General features: G+C 43.3%; 1 protein-coding gene across 1 annotated transcript in view; it reads left to right on the top strand.

The window, feature by feature from the left end:
* Positions 1 to 19,542, top strand: part of TMED8 (transmembrane p24 trafficking protein family member 8) — a 35,577-nt gene extending 16,035 nt beyond the window's left edge. The window contains exons 2-6 of the mRNA XM_025919031.2: positions 2,455 to 2,536; positions 8,699 to 8,828; positions 10,392 to 10,518; positions 10,746 to 11,051; positions 12,377 to 19,542. Of these exons, the coding sequence (XP_025774816.1) occupies positions 2,455 to 2,536; positions 8,699 to 8,828; positions 10,392 to 10,518; positions 10,746 to 11,051; positions 12,377 to 12,594 (863 nt within the window). The 3' untranslated portion in view covers positions 12,595 to 19,542. The remainder of the gene's footprint in view (positions 1 to 2,454; positions 2,537 to 8,698; positions 8,829 to 10,391; positions 10,519 to 10,745; positions 11,052 to 12,376) is intronic.
* Positions 19,543 to 19,796: the final 254 nt, after the last annotated feature.

Here is a 19,796-nt window from a genome sequence, read left to right on the forward strand (position 1 = left end):
AAAAATTTTTTTTAATGTTTATTTTTGAGAGAGAGAGACAGAGTGCGAGCGGGGAAGGGGCAGACACACACACACACACACACACACACACACACACACACACACACACACAGAATCTGAAGCAGACTCCAGGCTCCCAGCTGTCAGCACAGAGCCCGACACGGAGCTCGAACTCACGAACTGCAAGATCATGACCTGAGCTGAAGTCAGATCCTCAACCGACTGAGCCACCCAGGTGCCCCAAGTCCCTTACTTTAAATGGAACAAAGAGGAACAACAGAACAAGGCCAGTGTGGTCAGAGGTTGTTTGAGGGATGATTCAAAGAACTGGAAATGGTCAGCCTGAGGAGGAATTTGCAGGAAAGATGATAGCAGGCTGTAAATATTTGAAAGGATATTGCGAGGAAGGATAGAAGGGCAGGGCTTAGTAGGAAACAGATTTTACTTAGGTCAACATAGGGGAGAACTTTGTATTCTCATTGTCTCTGTGAAAAGGGCCTCTTCACAGAACTGGGAAACATGTGACAATTGTCTGAGACTCAGTTCCTTTGTTGGGAGGTTTAAAGAAAGCTTAGTCCTTCTGAGTTTCTACTTTACTCTCACACTGACTGCCTCTCACTGCACTTCTGACACCAGAGGTGGGTGTTTTTCCCTCACACCAAACAATTCTGTGACACCATCTAGGTGTCCTACAATTTAACTGAATTATGACACTCTACCTGGATATATAGTGTTACGTCCCACAGATTAAGGGCTTGGTCCCATTAAACTGTTCCTCAGCCAACTTTAGATGCCAGTCTCAAGTAGTAGGTCTCAGGTTACCCACAATTGCCTGCTGACTTGGCTATAAATTGGAGGTTCCCATAACCTCCCCCTCCTTGGATTTGATGATTTGCTAGAGCAGCTCAGAGAACTCAGGGAGATACTTACATTTACCAGTTGATTAAAGGATATGAGAAAGGATACAGATGAATAGTCAGGTGAAGAGATACAGAGGGTGAGGTCCAGGAGGATCCTGAGTGCAGGAGCTTCTGTCCCCTGGGAGTTGGGGTACGTCACCCTTCCAAGATATGGATGTGTTCGCCAACCTAGAAGCTCTCCAAACCCTGTACTTTGGGGGTTTTTGTGGAGGTTGTATCACGTCAGTATGATCAACCATTAACTTCATTGCTAGCCCCTCTCCCCTCGCTGGAGAATGGGGCTGGGGTCACAATTCCAAGCCTCTGATCTATGGCTTGGTCTCTCTGGTGAGCAGCCCCCATCCAGGCGTCCACCCAGAGTCACCTCATTAGAACATAAGACACTACTAACACCTAGTAAATGCCAAGGGATTTATGAACTCTGTGTCAGGAACTAGAATCAAAGACCAAGTATTAGAACAAAACATGCTCCTACTGCTCTTTTCACTTAGGAAATCATCAGGATTTTTGGAGTTCTGTGCCAGGAACCGGGGGCAGAGACTAATGTATGTATTTTCTGTTACGTCCCAAGAAGAAAATTGGGTGGCATAAGCTCTAAAGTCTTTCTATCTATGAGAGTGTGAGTTGACAGAAAGAAAAATAGATCTTTTCACATACAAAAAAATGAGGTTGGATTTAAGTTGTATCAGAAGGATTTGTCCATCATTTGCACTTTTATGTTGTTACCAAACTCTGAAATTTGCAGTTTTTGACATTTACTTCATTAAGTTGTATTTTGTACTGAGAAGTGGACTTTGGGTTTCAGTTTCTTTCAGTCTTAACTAAAGGAGGTTAAACCAGGGATTATCTAAATATGCTGAACCATTTTCTGAGTGCTCAAGGAAAGTCTAGATGAATAAACCATAAGACTTAGTAGCACCTAAAGGTTAGGAGCATGACTGCCCACATTTGAATCTGTCTGTACCCTAGTGTTCTTACTTGTAAAATGGCAATGATACCAGTCCTAGGCTTGTGACCTGGGGGACATGGCCTTCATTATGCATTTCACCTGTATGCTCCTTGAGGTTACCTAACAGTTCTCCAGTAAGTCATTGGTGAGTGAGTGAGTAAGTGAAAGAAATTATAAAAATCCTTTCCCTCTGATATGTGGTGGGAGCCTACCGAATGTGGAGATGACCCTCCATCCTTTGGCTCTGATTCCAGTTCATTTCATCCTAAATCTCACTCTGCCTTCTGTATTTTACCTAATTTAACCATATGCTTTCTGAGAAGTGTGATTCTTAAATTAGAATGAATTTTGTGGGGACTTGTTTTGGAAAGGGTTTTATTCTTTCATGAATGGGTTATGATGGTCTGAGAATACTTGGATGTGAGGACTTGAATAATTTATGCACTGGGCCTCTCAGAAATTGATGCCCAGGATATTTTTGTAAAGAGAAGGTTGGTTGAAACTGCCAGATTTTTTTAAAGGTACAAGATAATTATGATTGTGCCTCTTCTCAAATATTGAATATTTCTTTCCATGATTTTCTAGAGAATGAAGATCTAGAAAACACCAAGGTGACCTCTCTAGTGGCTTCTGCCTCTGATCCAGAGTCCCATTCCTCACCCTACAGGTAGGGACAGCAACTGCTTGGCTCCTAGAGGTTTATCTCCTGAGATAAGGGATTAATGAGATGTGGATGGCAACTTTGAGGGGGACAGCAAGTTGGAGTGAAGAGTATGGATGGTTTGGTGACTAATTAGCCCTTAAGTGTGTTTAGGGGCAGTGTCAGATCTTTTTCAGATTATGAAATTTTCTTCACTCCCAGAGAACGAAATTGTAACAAAAAGTGTAGTCTTTTTTATCTTCTCTTGAAGCCCAGGTTGAAATGTTAAAACATTAGACATGGATCCCAGGTAGACTTTCAAGACAATGTGTGTTTGGTTTTTACCCATAAGATACACAGCCACACACACACACACACACACACACACACACACACACACTTTTGGAGGGGTTTTTGTCTAATGTAATTTTTAGATTAAACCAGTGTGAGAACCTTCAATATTGTTATTCTTTTTTTAAAAATTTTTTAAAATATTTATTTTTGAGAGAGAGAGACAGAATGTGAGTGGGGGAGGGGCAGAGAGAGAGGGAGACATAGAATCCGAAGCAGGCTCCAGGCTCTGAGCTGTCAGCACAGAGCCCGACACGAGGCTCAAACTTACAAACTGTGAGATCGTGACCTGAGCCAAAGTTGGACTCTTTACTGACTGAGCCACCCAGGTGCCCCTCAGATTGTTCTTAATTTCCTGCTCCATCCGTTTCATCTATCTACTGTCATTAATATCAGAGTATATAGCAGAAAGGAAACAGTTGTACTGAGCTCTAGAATAAGTGGAAACCCAAAAAATTAATGGAATAATTAATGAAAAACTGTATTTTGGAGAACCCTGAGCAAATGGATATTATAGCCCAACTGATCTGCTCATGGCACAGTACTGTTGAGTAGAACCAGTGTGGTCTCAATGCCCCACACAAAGTTGATGGCTGGGCGTAGGGAGGAATGTCAAGATATTTAAACAATCTGTTATTCCTTTTTTTAAAATCTTTTTTTAAATGTTTATTTTTGGGAGAGATAGAGTTTGAGAGAATGTGAGTGGGGAAGGGGCAGAGAGAGAGGGGGATAGAGGATCCGAAGCGGGCTCTGCACCCACAATAGAGAGCCTGATGTGGGGCTTGAACTCATGAATTGAGTTCATGATGTGAGCCGAAGTTGGAGGCTTAACCGACTGAGCCACCCAGGTGCTACTGTTACTTCCTTTTTTAAAAACATTATTTTATTTTATTTTTAAGTAAACTCTATGCCCATTGTGGGGCTAGAACTCACAACCCTGAGATCAAGAGTTGCATGCTCCACCAACTAAGTCAGCCAGGTGCCCCAGTTTGTTATTTCTTGAGTAGAATTTCTTCCTTCTTACTTTTGCATATGAAATAAAGCTTTTTCCCCCAGAATTCAGATGATGGGAGATAATAATGTTTAATATAATAATTATGGTAATATAGTTAGTGATAATAATATAATAGCCATGCTTCATTGAATATTCTCCATAATAATGATAATAAAATAGTTACTTTTTACAGAATGTTTCTTAAAAAAGTTTTTTTTAATCTTTAGTTTAGAGAGAGAGTGCAGGCAGGAGAGAGAGGCAGAGGGAGAGAATTTTAAGCAAGCTCCATGCTCAGTGTGGAGCCTGATGCAGGGCTTGATCCCACAACCCTGGGATCATGACCTGAGCTGAAATCAAGAGTCAGACAGCTGCTCAACCCATTGAGCCACCCAGACGCCCCTTTTACAGAATGTTTCTATTTGCTCAGCACTATACTAGGTGCGAAAATGCATTCTACCGTTTAATCCTCCTAACAGCCCTACTGAAACAGGTGTTTCTTTTCCAATGAGGAAAACAAACGGTGAATTTAAAAATTTGCCCAAGTTCACACAGCTCTAGGTTTATTCTCTAAAGCTCGTTCTGGTAAGTAGCATTAGAAGGGTTTTGAGTTCTATGCTTAGAGCTACTAGGTTATTTATAGAACAGTCCCTTTAGAAGACCAAGCCTCCCCAAGGCTGTGTTGATTTGAGACAATTCCTGTTCTCCTCAAATCCCAGGAGGGAGCGCCTTTTCCTTCTTGCTGCCACCAGCCTTTTTCTGGATGTTGATCTGAGGGATGTTTGGGGGCTGGCTTTTGACACGGACTGATGTTTCCTCCTAAGAATAAAGTTTTGAGTGAAGAATCTACAACATTCTTAGAAAAAAGGAGATTGAATTTTAAAGCTCTGTTTCTAAAATCTAGTGTGTGAAGAAAGAAGTCCAGTCCAAATGACGCTTGAAGTGCAGTGTTTATGTTTTGTGTATATTAGAAATGGAAGGGCCCAACTCTCTCTTGCCAGTGAGGCTGGCAGGCTGGTCAGGCTGTCCCCTCCCTTGGGATGGCCTCCCTGCTCTGGGTCAGCACAAACCAGAAGGCTTACAGTGGGAGTTTTTCCTTTATGTGATTTATCATTGGCATCAAGTGATTTGCAATTTATCTTTCCCCAAATACCCTTCATTGATTCTTCAGAGCATGAAATGCTAATGTGAACATTAAACTCATGTGGCTGTTGCATGTCCTGTTTAAAATAGTTTATTTGTTGGTGTGCCTGGGTACCTCAGTTGGTTAAGCGGCTAACTTTGGTTCAGGTCATGATCTAGCCATTTGTGGGTTCGAGCCCCGCTTTGGGCTCTGTGCTGACATCTTGGAGCCTGGAGCCTGCTTTGGATTCTGGGTCTCCCTCTGTCTGTGCCCCTCCCCCACTTGCGCTCTGTTTCTCTGTCTCTCTCAAAAATAAATAAACATTAAAAAATTTAAAAAGAACTATTCTCTAAAATAGTTTATTTATTTTTAAAAGATTTTTAAAATTTATTTTGAGAGAGAGCGTGGGAGGGGAAGAGAGAGAAGGAGAGAGAGAATCCCAAGCAGGCTCCACACCATCAGTGTGGAGCCTGATGTGGGGCTCAGACTCATGAACCATGAAATCATGACCTGAGCCAAAATCAAAGGTTGGATGCTCAACTGACTGAGCCGTCTAGGCACCCCTAAAACTTTTTTAATAAGCAGAACAATATTTATACAAAGTAGCATACACAAAGGCAAAGAGGAGACTTAATTTTAGATGCCTTGTACAGTAAGGTCAGGCTAATGGTCAGATTAACTTGTATTCTCACATGCCAGTATTTCTCTTTTGCTCCTAAACAAAAATTAATATATTCATTTATTTATTCAACAAATATTTTGGGACCGTCTACTATTTATTCATTCAACAGATATTTGTTGAGAGCCTGCTACTTACCTGGCAGTGTTCTAGGCAATGGAGATACAACAGTCCAAGTCCCTGGTCTCGTGGCGTTTATATTCTAGTGGGAAGGGCAGACAGAAAGCAAGCATACATACTATTTCATAGACTCTAAGTTGCCATCACCTGTAAGATGTACTGTTATTTAATGAACTACCAAGAAGGGGAAAAATGTCCCAGGCAGAGAGTCTAGTAATAGACACTCCCTCCCACCCCCACCCGCTCCCATCCTTCATAGAGCTAGGACACCAAAAGCGTGAACCTTCAGTGAAAAGGTAAACAAGAAAAAAGATCCCTCCACACAGAGAAGGACCGCAAGGAAAGTTGAATGTTTCCATCTTGGCTCTGTGTAAGGGGAGGAGAAAAAGATCTCCCCTGAGAATATGAACCATGAGTCTGTAGTCACCAGTTTGTGGTCTAAATTCACCGTGCCATTGGAGTTTGAACAAAACCCTCACACAGAACTTATTCAAGTTGTCTCAGTTGGAAGCCCTCCTGAATACTGGCAGAAGCAAAGGCAAATCTCCTGGGCAAAGACTGTGTCAGTCCAGGCCCCGGGCAGTTGTAAGACACCACCAGTTTTTAGGACATCCTGCATTTCATTTGTGTTAAAATCTGAAAACAAATATACACCTTGCAGTCAACAAGATACAAGACATAATATGTCAGGCAGTAGTGAGTGCAGTGAAGACAGGTGAACAGGGTAAGGCTAGAAGGACTGATGGGGCTAGGGCAGGGTGAACCATTCAACATGCGGCTATCTGGGGAGCCTCCCTAGAAGTGATAGCTGAGCAGAAGCCTGAAGGAAGCCCTCAGGTAACTGGCAGCAGGATATTCTAGGCTGAGGTGACAGTGGGTGCAAAACCCTCGAATGCTTGAGGTGTTTGAGGACCCTCAGAGATTCAAGAGGCCATTGTGACTGCAACGGACTGGGCACGACGACATGAGGTCATTTTAGGAGATGAGGGTTCCATGTGATGGGCCTGGCAGTAGATGCCATGCATGCCGGGAACAGGGCCCATCCCTGCCATCAGGCTCACTTAACTAATGGAAGACACAGATAGGGATAAAGAGTGTCAAGAAACAAAAGCAGACTGCAATTTCTGGGCTTAAGAGAAAAAATAGGCTTGCAGCCTAGACTAATTTACATTTTACACAGGATTACCCAAGCAAAACCATAAAAATCAACAGTATCCCATACCTTTGGTTTTTATAGTGACTACCTCTTGTTTGTCCTGAGGTAGGTTGGGGTGACTTGTATACTCCAAAAGATGGCTCTATTTTATCTGAAAAGAGGTAATTTGTAAACTAGGAGTGCTTTTTCTTGTTTATAATTTAAAAAAGAAGAGAGAAAGAAACTAATGAACACCAAATAAGTCCTGTTTCCCCATATTGTCTCTGGTACTGTTTTCCAGTCATTTTCTCAGTGGGGAAATGATGCTTGAAAGCAGTGGTTCTCAAACCTTTACACAATTCAAAGTTATTGAGAATCCCAAAGAATTTTTCCTGTGGTTTATCTCTATCAATGTTTACTATATTAGAAATTAAAACTGAAAAATTAAAAAATAGTTACTGATTTAAAAATGAAAATAATGAACTCATTGCACGTAAACATAAATAATATGTTTTTAATGGAAAACAACTGTTTTCCAAAGCAGAAATAATTTAGTGAGAAGAGAGATGTTGTAACTCTTTTTCATGTCTGGCTTCACAAAGACAGTTGGATTCTTAGATCTGCTTCTGCGTACATTCTGTTGCAACATCTCGTGTCCTATACTGGAAAACTCTAATGTATTCTCTTGAGAAGATGGAAATCAAAAAAGGCAATCACGTTTTAGAATTATTATAAAAAAAGTCTGAAGAGCCCCAGCGGTCCTCGCACTGAACTCTGATGACTGCTGCTCTAAAGAATCCCATGCCACCTTTTGTTGACAACAGATTTCCAAGAGACCTGGGGTATTGTGCCATTGCCCTGGCACCTAGCTCACTTTGTGGTCTTTCCAGAAGCCAGGGGAAAGGGAAGAGAGCCGAAATTATTCCTCTGCTTCTTTAAAAGTATTCAAATTGTCAGGCCTTAAGTCATTGGGATAATAGATTAACGTGCTTAAAAAGGGAAAGAAAATGATGACCTTCTTTTTTTTTTTTTTTTTTTTTAATTTTTTTTTTTTTTTCAACGTTTATTTATTTTTGGGACAGAGAGAGACAGAGCATGAACGGGGGAGGGGCAGAGAGAGAGGGAGACACAGAATCGGAAACAGGCTCCAGGCTCTGATCCATCAGCCCAGGGCCTGACGCGGGCCTCGAACTCAAGGACCGCGAGATCGTGACCTGGTTGAAGTCGGACGCTTAACCGACTGCGCCACCCAGGCGCCCCAGATGACCTTCTTTTATTAGCCAGTGTGATCTGGAGGATGGTGTGAGGTGGAAAGGCTGAAAGACTGCTCCCAAGCCTGACTGGAGAGGGATTGCCTTGCTAATCAGTTTGCGCCCCCTGTGTTTTGGTGATTGATTTCTGGCCCTGGCGAGGCCTCCTCTGTTTGCTTCTAACAGAAGTTTTATGTGTAGAACAGAACTGGGATTCTGACTTTTGTTGAAATCCTGTGTGGAGCAGATGGTGTGGGTCCCAGAGAACAAAATTCAGACGACTGACCTGCGTGTTTGCCATGGTTCTCAGAACCTGGGGCCTGGCTTCATCAGTCCTGGGCCGTCACACGCTGTCACCGCTTTATTGTGGGCCAAGTCAGCCCGGGGCAGTGGTCAGCTAAACTGACAGTGGACCCAAATGCCAGAGGAAAGCAGAGGTTGGGAGATGTCCCTTGAAGGTTGTTTTATTTCTAAGTTTCTCCAAGACTACTGTGCCCTTTGAAAGAGTCCTTGAATTGACATGCTGTCTTCTTCTGAGAGGCCACAGACGGTATCTCGAGCGAGTGAGGATGCCACCGAAGATCTGCGAAAGACAGCTGGTGCCTTGGAGGCGCAGGCCTTGGTGGAGCAGGAATCGCTGCCTGCAGACCAGGCCCAGGTCCTCAACAAGGTAGGGAGGGCAATGTCCCAGTCTCTTCGGGAGGAGCGGTGTGTGGCACCAGAGTCTAGATGTGTGTGGATGGGTTGGACCTAGAAAGCATTGGGGCGTCTCAGTTTTATTTATTTGGAGAATGGTCATGTGTGTCACCCTCAGGGCCCATCACTGAACTAGCAGCTACTCAAGAAATGAAGTGTTAGAATGGATGCTCATGTGGCGTCTGACATCCTCTGGATGTGAAGAGCCTTCAACCATGGGATCGTGTTTTAGCTTCAGTTTTTTTGTGGTAGATCTACTCAGGATTTATGGTCAAGGTTCCATAGAAGTGGTGTAGATAGCAGTAATCTCCCTGCCATGGAGGAAGGAGTTGTTTGTATTATTACTAACACATATATTATAATAACTAATGGTATTATGGTCAATAAAGACAATGCCAAACATTATCATTACATTTGCTTTACGAAGCATTTTTATCCACAATACTTCATTTGCTTCTGAAAACAAACCTATGAGACAGGTACCATGATGTTCCCATTTTACAGATGAGGGAACTGAAGCCAAGATCTGTTGGTGACTTTACTAATGCTGTGCTGCTAATATGTTGCAAACTAAATCCTTTGTTTAGCCTTGTGGAAAAGGAAAGACTCATGTAAGCAGGTTAGCCAAAGTCTGATTCACCTCATTTGGCAATAGAGGTAATATCTTCAGAAAGAGATATTATGAGAATATAGTCTGGGATGAATTCAAAATTTCTTTCTTGCAAATATAATCCTGGTTTCTTAACTGGATAGCCATCTCACTGGTATGCTGTCCCGTGTGGCCAGTGGGTGTACATTTCTTGAGTTGCCTGCTGACTGCTTGGAGAAGGATCAAGAAGTTATGGCATAAAAACAAGAAATGGGAGCACTGATCTGAGTGGTTTCATGTGAAACCCGCTAGAGAGAGACTGCAGCCTCCTGCCATGGGTTAGCGAGGGCTTCGAATTTCAAGGGATGCTTGTACTCTTCCGTGGAGGTTAGATATCTGGCAGCAAATGGACTGTTTAAATACATTAAAACAGGTGAAATGACAATTATTTACAGAACACTGTTAGTGGATGTGACAGCCAGTGGCATGGGACATCCGGATGTGCCGTGGATAAGCCAGGGACAGAAAATATAAACCACAGGCTCTCTCTGCAGTGCTTTGGTGACTTGATTGACAGGGATCTGGAGGTAGCCTGGGAGTGGGGATTTTAGCGGGAGGCTGTGTGGCAGAGTCAGAGCCGGGCTAAACCCCGGATGCAAGCGCTGTCATGAGAGGGGCCACAGGGAGGTGCTGTGCAGGTCACGGTGTGGCACAGAAACACTATTGGTGCAGAAGTCAGTAGCAAGCTTGGAGGAAATTCACGGGCAAGGATTTTATAAAGGGTCTGGAGTGGGAGAGCTGCAAAAGGGAGGAGGGAACATAGCACATCAGGCTTTGAGCTGATGGAAAGTAGAGGCAATAGGTCAGGGGTGGGCAGCCCCCTTGGGAAGGAGGCTAATTGGAATCTGCCATGCTAGTAAGTGCTCTAATCAGATTTCCATTGTGCAGATGGCCAAGTACCAAGTTCCACAAAGGTCCGGGGACATCGTTATGATCCAGTCTGAGCACACAGGAGCTATAGATATCCTTTCAGCTGATTTGGAATCTGCAGATCTCCTGGGGGATCACAGGAAAGGTGAGACCTTTGGGGGTATGGAAGGTAGTTTCTTTGTTCCCCATGGGTGGTTAAATAAAGACAGGCAGACAGATGGAAGGAAACTAAGAAGGTGACTTGTGAAAGGCAGTCAAAGAAGCCAGGAAGTAGAAAGAATGTCTTTGACTATGACACCTTGCCTAAGCAAAATGCCAGATTTGGCTGTATTTTCTCTTGGTTTCTCAGTAGTAAGCTGCTTGTCCTTTTAGTGTCCCCACCTCTGATGGCTCCTCCGTGCATCTGGACCTTTACCAAGATGAAGGAATTCAAAAGCAAGCTGGGCAAAGAGAAGAACAGCCGTCTGGTGGTGAAGCGGGGTGAGGTGGTGACCATCCGGGTACCTACCCATCCAGAGGGGAAGCGTGTTTGCTGGGAGTTTGCGACTGATGACTATGACATTGGCTTTGGAGTTTATTTTGACTGGACCCCTGTAACCAGCACTGACATAACTGTGCAGGTCAGTGATTCCAGTGAGGATGAGGATGAAGATGAAGAAGAGGAGGAAGAGATTGAAGGTAAATTTAATTTTAGCATAATTTGCAATTTGCTTCTTCTGGCTCAACCCAGTTTCTAATGACCACTTCCCGTATTATACCAGTCCTTCCCTTCCTTAGAATGCAGGCGAGGAATCCTGCTTTCAGCACTGTAAGCTAAACTGAGTGGTACAGGCCAAAGTCTGACCCTCAAAGAACATTCTGGTGGGGTTGGTATTGGTGCCTTAGTGGAAAGCTTCTTTTGCTTTTAATCAGTATCCAGCTGTTTCCCCAACATCTCCTTGGGGAAAGGGATGGGATGGGCAGGAAAGGGGTGGGTCAGTGCTGCAGTATATAGATCATGTATAAACCGAGATTATTTTATATTTCTCTCACAGTTTGGGATATTTGCCATTGTTCTTAGTCTGGAACCAAACTGGGTGATTGCACATTGCTGACTGTACTCCTCTCCAACCTGTCACAGTTGGCCGACTACTGTTTACTTCCTTCATTTCATGCCCAGAGCAGGTTTTTTTAACCTAAATAATCTTTATTGAGATATAATTGATGTATAACATCATATTAGTTTGAAATGTACCAGGTAGTGACTTAATATCTGTAAATATTGCAAAATAGGCCCAGAGTAGTTTTAAACATAGTTTCTGTGCTCTATTCCAGTTGTTATTTGCAATGCCTACTCAGGATGACTCAGAGGCTTTTTTTTTTTTTTTTTTTACAATAGTATGAGTAGGTTCTAAGTAGGTTCCAAGCATCTTGATTTTTCTATATAATCTTAAAAATCAATCCCTTGCTTCTTCGTGGAAAGGCAAGTCTGCAGGGAAATCTTCAGGTTTTTAGGCAGTGGGGGGAACCTTGTGTCTTACTTTGCTGTTCTTTAGGAGGCCAAGTAGAAGTTCTGGGTCACTCTGTTCAGTGTGTTTGTATTTCCTACCTCCATTAGCTGTTTCTTTCTCCTGTTGAATGAAGAGATGTCAGAATCTTCCCTTCGAAATATTTTCTCCCCCTTGGAGATGTCCAGACACTTCCAGAACTAGGTGGGCTGTATAAGGCTAAATCATTGTTTCTCAGTGGAGACATTATTGGCATTTGGGGTGGAATGCTTCTTTGCTGGGCAGGTACTATCCTGATGTTAAGTGCTCCTGGACACTCGGGCACTAAATGCAGTATCACCCACTAGTTTCTCTGATGGCCAAAAGGTCAGCAGACATCTCCAAATTCCCGTAGGAGGGTAAGAGCATTCCCCCGGCTAAACGCCACTAAGTCACCTGGTCCATTCTTTTCTCTTGAGGTCGGATTACTCAGTCTCTGAAGTCATATCCCAACACTGTGCCATTTTGCTTATGCAGACCCTGTCCCAGTTGGAGACGTAGAGAGAGGCTCCAGGAGCTCCCTTCGAGGTCGCTATGGGGAAGTCATGCCCGTGTACCGGCGAGACAGCCACCGGGACGTGCAGGCTGGCAGCCACGACTACCCTGGCGAGGGCATCTACCTGCTCAAGTTCGACAACTCCTACTCCCTGCTCCGCAACAAGACTCTCTACTTCCACATCTACTACACTAGCTGAAGGCCCGCCGGGACAGGAGGCAGGCGGGTATTTGCTGGCTGGAGCAGGCTGCCAGCTGGTGCCTCTCGTTTTGGATAGGCAAGAGCTAAAAGTTGAGCGTGAGGCTCCTGACCCTCACGTCCTGCCTGGCATGCCTGACTGTTGACCCCATGTAGCTTTTCCCCCTTCTCGGCTTCTGCAGGTGGTGGTGTAGTGCTCCTGTTCTGTGGTCCTTGACTCACGCTCCTCTTGCTTCAGACTCCGGCCACGTCCCTCCGTGAAGGAGCCCATTGGGCAAAAGCCTAAAGGGTAGTTGGGTGTTGTCTTTTAAAAATAGGCTTGTTTTGGTACGAGGTATTATTCCAGTTGCTGCTCTCTCCTCTCTCACAGCCTATATTGCAGATGTGTTTAGTGGCACCCAGTCTTCATCTTTTGAAAGTGCTGGAAGAGGAAAAGCACATTGTCCATGAAGGAACCCAGTGTTTTGGATGGAGAAAGCTCTGTCCAGCCTCTCACCACTGCCATATTCCCGCCTGCTGGTTCTTCTTGGTCTGTAGCACAGGCCGGGAGCCCTCACTGCCTTTGGAGGGGTGTTAGTAGTCCAGATTGTTCGACTCCGCCTCGTGCCCTCCTCTTGCCTTTCCCACACCTGTGTCCTTGCCCTCACGGCAAGAACGTCCATGCAGTCTAAGTGACGATCACGTAGTCTAAGATCCAGAGGGGAGAAACTGCCTCCATCACTTCCTGCTTCAAGAGGTAGTGTCCCTTAGCAAGGGTGCTGGCAATTGAAGGGGAAAGGGTGGAAATTAGGTACTAGATTGATCTCAGAATCCACATCTTTGCAAGTCAAATGTTACTGAATTATTATTTTTTGTATAATCAAAGAAGGGGTATAATCTGAGAGACAAGGTTAAAAAACAAAAACCACTCCAGATTCCCCACCATTCTTTTTTATCTCGAGGGTAGGAGTGTTATTTAGTAATTTTTCTTCAGAAACAATCTGACTTCAAGTTTCTGGATTTAGGTTTCTTGCATTGAGGGTTTAAAGCTTTCGGTGTTCGAAGTCTCTTAGAAAAGGTGGTAATGAAACTTCACTGTTGCTGCTGATGGGATTTGTCTTTACCAGGCCAAAGCTTGCGTTTTCCGGGTCACAGCCTTCCCACTGTATTAGTCATGAGGCCCAGGAGTGCCACGGGAGGATAGGGGAGCTTCAGTCAGTAGCCAAAACGGTGGGGTGGCTGGGCCTCGGGCAGAGAGGGGACCACTGTGGTTGTCTGTACCTCCTTGTTTCTTATTCCTTGTGTTGAGTCTGTTACTGCCTTAGAATTTTGAGGAATGATTCAATTTATTTATTACTTTATTTATTTTTTGGCACATTTCATTTTTGCCTCTGAGATACTTTCCATCTGTTTCTTAGAAGGCTTCTGTCTGCTCTGAGCCATTTAGGCCTCCTCTTCTGTGGAGTGAGATGATGATTTTAGGAGAAGCTGGGAAGTGATAATTCCCTTCCTGCAGGTCAGTCCTAGGATGCTTTGGGAGGACTCTGCCCTTCTGGGGTGGACGATGCCACCCTCCCCCAGGATTCCCTGTGAGGAATTCCAGGCCGTGAGGGGCCCTGCCCATTCACCCAGGATTGAGTGCAGGGGAGTTGACTTGCCAATCAAGGATATCCTATGATTCTGGGATTTCGAAGTCCTTTGCCTGCTCTGAGGAGTCCTCTTCCTCATGATGTTTCCTTTGGCTCATCCCTTTCTTATGCAGGTGTCTGACACCAAACCTGTCCTCCCTACGGGAGCAGGAACTCGATCAGGGCTCCTCACGGTAGCACCTGTGTCACCAACAAAGGGCCGTACAGCCTGTACCTTCTCTTCCCCTGGGAGCGAAGCCCCAAGGAGGGTAGGATGTTGTGGACCGAGCAGCATCACACCACCATTGTTTTATATTTCAGTGCGTTTTGTAGAGGATTACACTGGCCAGCGTTTATCTACCTTGTAAGAAATTAGAAATGATTTTAGGGACTATCTGTTAGGGCAGCGAAAAGCGAACTCGCTGCACATCATCTAATCATGAGATAAACGGAGCGAGCACTCTTTCAGCATGAAGTTGAATCCTGCCTTAGCTAATTGAGTCTAATCTTTATAAAATAAGTTTCTACTGAGCTGTTCTCCAGTCAGCTAAAGCCTTGCTTATTTATTTTTCCTGTTTATTATTAACTTCTGGCTTTCTCTTAAAATGGAGCTGCCAGGCCCTAGCAAGCTCCCTGGGACAACAAACACTCTTTATTTTTGCCATGAGCATCTCTGTACTTACTTTCTTTGGCATCCTGGTTCTGGTGCATCAGGGAAGCCTGAGGGATCTGTTCCTGTCACCTCCATGTGCCTCTTTTTGTCTGGTCACTTTTGAAATCCTGGACATTGTTACATTTCACGCTGCACTGGCGTTTCTTTGTTCCATTAGCACAAAATGGCTAAAAAGGTATTTTTGCTGTCTAACCATTTACTCTTCTCCTATTAAATTTCTGCAATCATTGAACTGTAGGGACCAAATATTATTTGTGGAAGCACATGTAATTACTGAGAATTTCATAGCCCAGTGAATCCTCAGAGATCATCCTTTCCTTAATCTCTCCCTGTCCAAATTCTTAAAAGCAAACAATGAAATCAAAGTCCTCTGCTTCCCCTGTCACCCTATTCTCTAGAGCACAAATAAATACTAACAAACAGAATTCTGACAATGCTTTGTAGTGGGAGAGAGAAATTCTCTACACACAGTAGCTGACTTCTTAAATTTCTTCAGTCTGTTTAGCTTGGCCACTCTGTTGAGAGATGGGGCTTTTAGAAAGGAGGACATGTTTAAAGTGTTAATTTTTTCTAACACTTTTTGATAAAGAATTTTCAGCAAGCAGAGGACTTAAAAGTAGAGTAAGTGTAACTGTGATGCTGCTCTGGAAAGACTTTATTCTAATCTGTTGCTTTATGACAGGTCCTCAGGACTCCAGAGTTAAAACTCAATCCTCAGACAATGTATAGCTTTATAATGGGAGTAGGTAACAACCTGAAATAAGGCCATTCATGTATTTTTAAAATATTTTTTTATCTGTTATTTAGGAAGGGAAACCTCAGACTTTTTAAAAGTACATATTGCCCCCTACTATGTGTATATGAAAGAGTTAAATCTGAGAGTTCTCTGTCTTATGTTAATCAGTAGGACTCAACATTATTGCAAAACTTACCAGTTATAGAAAATACCTGAGTTTTGATGTTTTTGATGGGCCCTATCCAGTTCCTCTTTGGAACAATTAGGCGAAAACCCAAATCCTAAAGTCTGTATCTTTATATTTATTTTTTAAGACCACTTTTCTGCAAAATGTTGCCTTTTAACCCCAAAGTATATGATTCTAAGGCATGGAGTTGAGTGACTCTAACATTTACATAAAAGATGATTGTTTTAGTGGAGGGAGGGGGAGAGGCGTGAATGAGTTTTGTGCAGCTTGGGGACTACCTTTTAAAACTGATAGTAAGGAAGAAAAAGAGAGTAAAATGAGGGGAAGAGAGATAAGCTATCAAATGCATCCCAGAGTTTTGCTCATATCCCAATTTTGTTTAGTTCTTTAGTCTGTATTTCATTAGTTGGAACTGTTGTTGAAGTCAGAAGCCTTGCTGGTCCTCATTATGGTTGTTGGAGAAACCTCCAAACCCCTTTTGCTGTCTTTCCCAACAGGATAGACTCCTTCTGAGTAGGTCTTCTCTACCAAGTGTAATCCCCTGACCCGAGGCTGGATTTCATGTCCGTGTTCTCTGGGCCATGGAGAAGGATGGTGAAACTAGAAAGGGGCTGGGAGGAGGTGCAGCTGTGTCTCGGCAGCCCCCGTTGGTTTTGACTTGGCGAAGAAAGGGATGAAATCAGTTAATTTTGACCAACATCACAGAAGGGCCTCAGGCCACAGGCATATGTTTGTGAACCAGCTATGCCCCTGCAGGCTGACCTCCCTGTGAGGTGTAGGAATCACCATCTTCTTTAACCTGTGTGGAATGGTCACACACATAGCAGTAAGTGGGACAGTTCTCTCTTTAAAGAGCTTCCATTTGGAATTTCTCCTGGGTCTAAAAGGTCCACATCAGCATCTTTAACTAGTCTCTTTCCACCTGGCCGAAAGGGTAGAACTCCTGGAAACCTGAATTTGCTGGAAAAGGAAAAAGCACCATCCCTATAGAATCTCAGTGGTTGAAGAGAGTTGGAAGGTGAGTTTCTGTCTGAAGGAAGGTAATTTCATTTCTTTTATCGTGAGGGGCCGCACATTAAGGGATTAATGCTCTTTAGAGAGCAAGTCATTGTTTGAATTGTGTTTGTGCTCAGGAAGCCACGATGCATGATTCTCTGGGAAGTAAGTAGGAAATGGGTATCTAGAACCAATCACAAGCTGGGTGCTCTCCAGTAACCCAGTGTGTGGTGAGCCTCTTTACAGCCAAAGTCCCAGTCTTCATGCATGGAATCCATTCCTAGGCCCTCATTTCCACACACCTGAGAGATAAAGAGGGACTAGGCTCCCTCCATTTCTCTATGATATCTTGATTATTTATGATATTGTTTAGCACTGGCAGTATGGTATCCAAGGCCTCTGTTTATCCGATTAATCATCTAGTGTGAGTTGAGTGGATAAGGCAGTCAGCCTTGGTTGGAAGTAGGACTGGGGAAGGATTATGACTTATAGTCCCATATTGGGATAGCTGAGTTACTGGTGTATGACTATACAATCATCAGTTGGAACTCTTGTTAACCTTACCAAGTGAATGAAGAGGATATGCCAATGGGATACTGATGAAGACAAGTTAATTGAGTCGAGTAATAACTAGAGCAAGCCCTCCTTCTCTGGGAACTATGTGTGTCACAGGTTATAAATGCAATTGTAGTGTGAGTTTGCAGCTCCTCCGTGTTCTCAGAAGGAGAGGAACCCCCTGGAAGTTGGGTCCTGGTGGGCAGTTTTCTGGAGATGGGGGAGGCATCCAGGAGAAAACTGCTTTGGCTTAGTTGGTACCTGGTGATGGTCGGTGTTACCCCTTTGCTCTGTCTAACCCATCTAGCATCTGTGAGCACTTCTTTGACCTCTACCCACTTATTTAGATTCTGAGGTTAGGGCAGGATTTGGGACCCAGAGGGTGAGAGAAGTTTTGCTAAGTATTATGTGACCAGATTTCATTGCTCCTGCCTGAACCATGAAGGCCACACAAACCCGTGCTGTTTGAATTGCTTGTCACTAAGCTAAGAAAACCCAGTGGCCCAAGGCCTGATGGGGTTCATTTATAAATAGTCCTTCACAAACGAAGTCCACATGTAAGATGCTGGCTTTGAAATTATTTGTGGTTCTGGTCACTGGTTTGAACTCATGATCTGATTACCATTATACATACTTTGATTTCTTTTAGGTCCCAGGCATGTGGACCGGGTTAATTTCATGGCTCTTCCTTACTCTAAGATGTGAGGAGAAAGTGCCCCAGAAATACAGATATAGAGCCTTCCTTATTAGATTCCACAGTTTTCTGTCACTTAAAGTACTTATCTAAGGGTAAAATAATATATGTGAAATGACTTCCAGGGGACAAAGTGCATTTTCTAAAAGTTCTGATATAGGGTCATGAACAAGTCTGAAGTTTAGGTTTGGGATATTCTAGCATATAGGGTTCCAGAAGAGCCCTTAGCCAACAGTTTAAAGAGTTCTCTTCCTGAACTCACTTCTTCACTCAGGTTTGAAATATCTCTGTGTAAAATGTTCCTTGTTATTGTTATTGTTGATTTTTAGGTTCAGGCTGACAGTTGTCTGGAAAACATTATCTTAATTCCTTCTCTCACGTCCTAAGTAGTACATTGTACTAAGAAATTACATGTTAAAAACTCTACTGACCTCCATTTCTGAGATTATTGTCCCATAAATGAAGTTGTTTTAATTTAACCAAGTTGAATTATGTCCATTTAGCCATGTTCAAGAGCAAGTGTGAAGTCTAGAGAAAGCAGTCCTGGGGCGCCTGGGTGGCGCAGTCGGTTAAGCGTCCGACTTCAGCCAGGTCACGATCTCGCGGTCCGTGAGTTCGAGCCCCGCGTCGGGCTCTGGGCTGATGGCTCAGAGCCTGGAGCCTGTTTCCGATTCTGTGTCTCCCTCTCTGTCTGCCCCTTCCCTGTTCATGCTCTGTCTCTCTCTGTCCCAAAAATAAATAAACGTTGAAAAAAAAAAAATTAAAAAAAAAAAAAAGAAAGCAGTCCTGTAACCCATGGACTCTGGTGTGCCCATTTGCCCTTAATAATGGGAAACATTTTGAAATTCTCAGAAGAAAGTTGCTTTGTAATCAAAGGGATGGATTATGAGAAAGCCAGACTTTGGGGAAGGATAACTGGGATAGAGGGAGGTGCTTGCAGATTTCCTAAACTACTTTATGCCATTTAACTTATATTTCTGAAAGGCCTGCTTTGGTGCTGTGCACTGATATCTGTCCATTGAATGAAAGATGATGATGCTTTCTTGGCAAATTGGCAACCACAAAGGCGTCCTTTCCTTATTCTATATCATGCTTTGACGCTGATGTTACAAAAGGGGTCTGAAAGGGAAACAGTCTTTTCTTTAAAGTATAAAAGTAGCCCAACCAATCATTTATTGCAGTCATCTTGTTTTACATGTTCTGTATCATGAGAAATGCTGTCAACAGATCCTATGATTTCTAAGAGCTCTGTACCAAATTGTTACTCAATCGTTGTGTCCTGCTGAGTGGTTTTTCCTTTAAAATACCTTCTCTTACCACCCTGTGGCACTGAATTTGTTGCTGTGATACACAGATGATCCTGAGCTGTGGTTCTTTAAATAGCTCAGTTCTTGTGTTTTTATATTCCGTAACTGTTTTGTGAAGCTTTTGTGCATTCTTTGTCTTCTCTTCCAAGTTTTGAAATCTGTCCTAAATAAACTTTTTCACTATGCACCTGAAACGTTTGACTTATATCTTAATGAACCTGATTTACATTTGACATTTTTTATTCATCTCTGTATTCCTCCTGGAAGAAAGGTATTCTGTAAATCTGTGTAATTCTGTAATCTCTTGATTATAAAAATTAAGAAAAATTAACAATTAAGAAAAGATTGAGAAAGATTAATGATAGATCTTTCAGCCGTGTTTAAATTCATGGCAGAGTATTACGAACTGGGGACTGGGTTTGGCCCGAGGGCAGAACAGGTGGGCGCG

Source organism: Puma concolor, chromosome B3 (assembly GCF_028749965.1).
Source record: "Puma concolor isolate L17-30 chromosome B3, mPumCon1.1.hap2, whole genome shotgun sequence".
Lineage (NCBI taxonomy): Eukaryota > Metazoa > Chordata > Mammalia > Carnivora > Felidae > Puma > Puma concolor.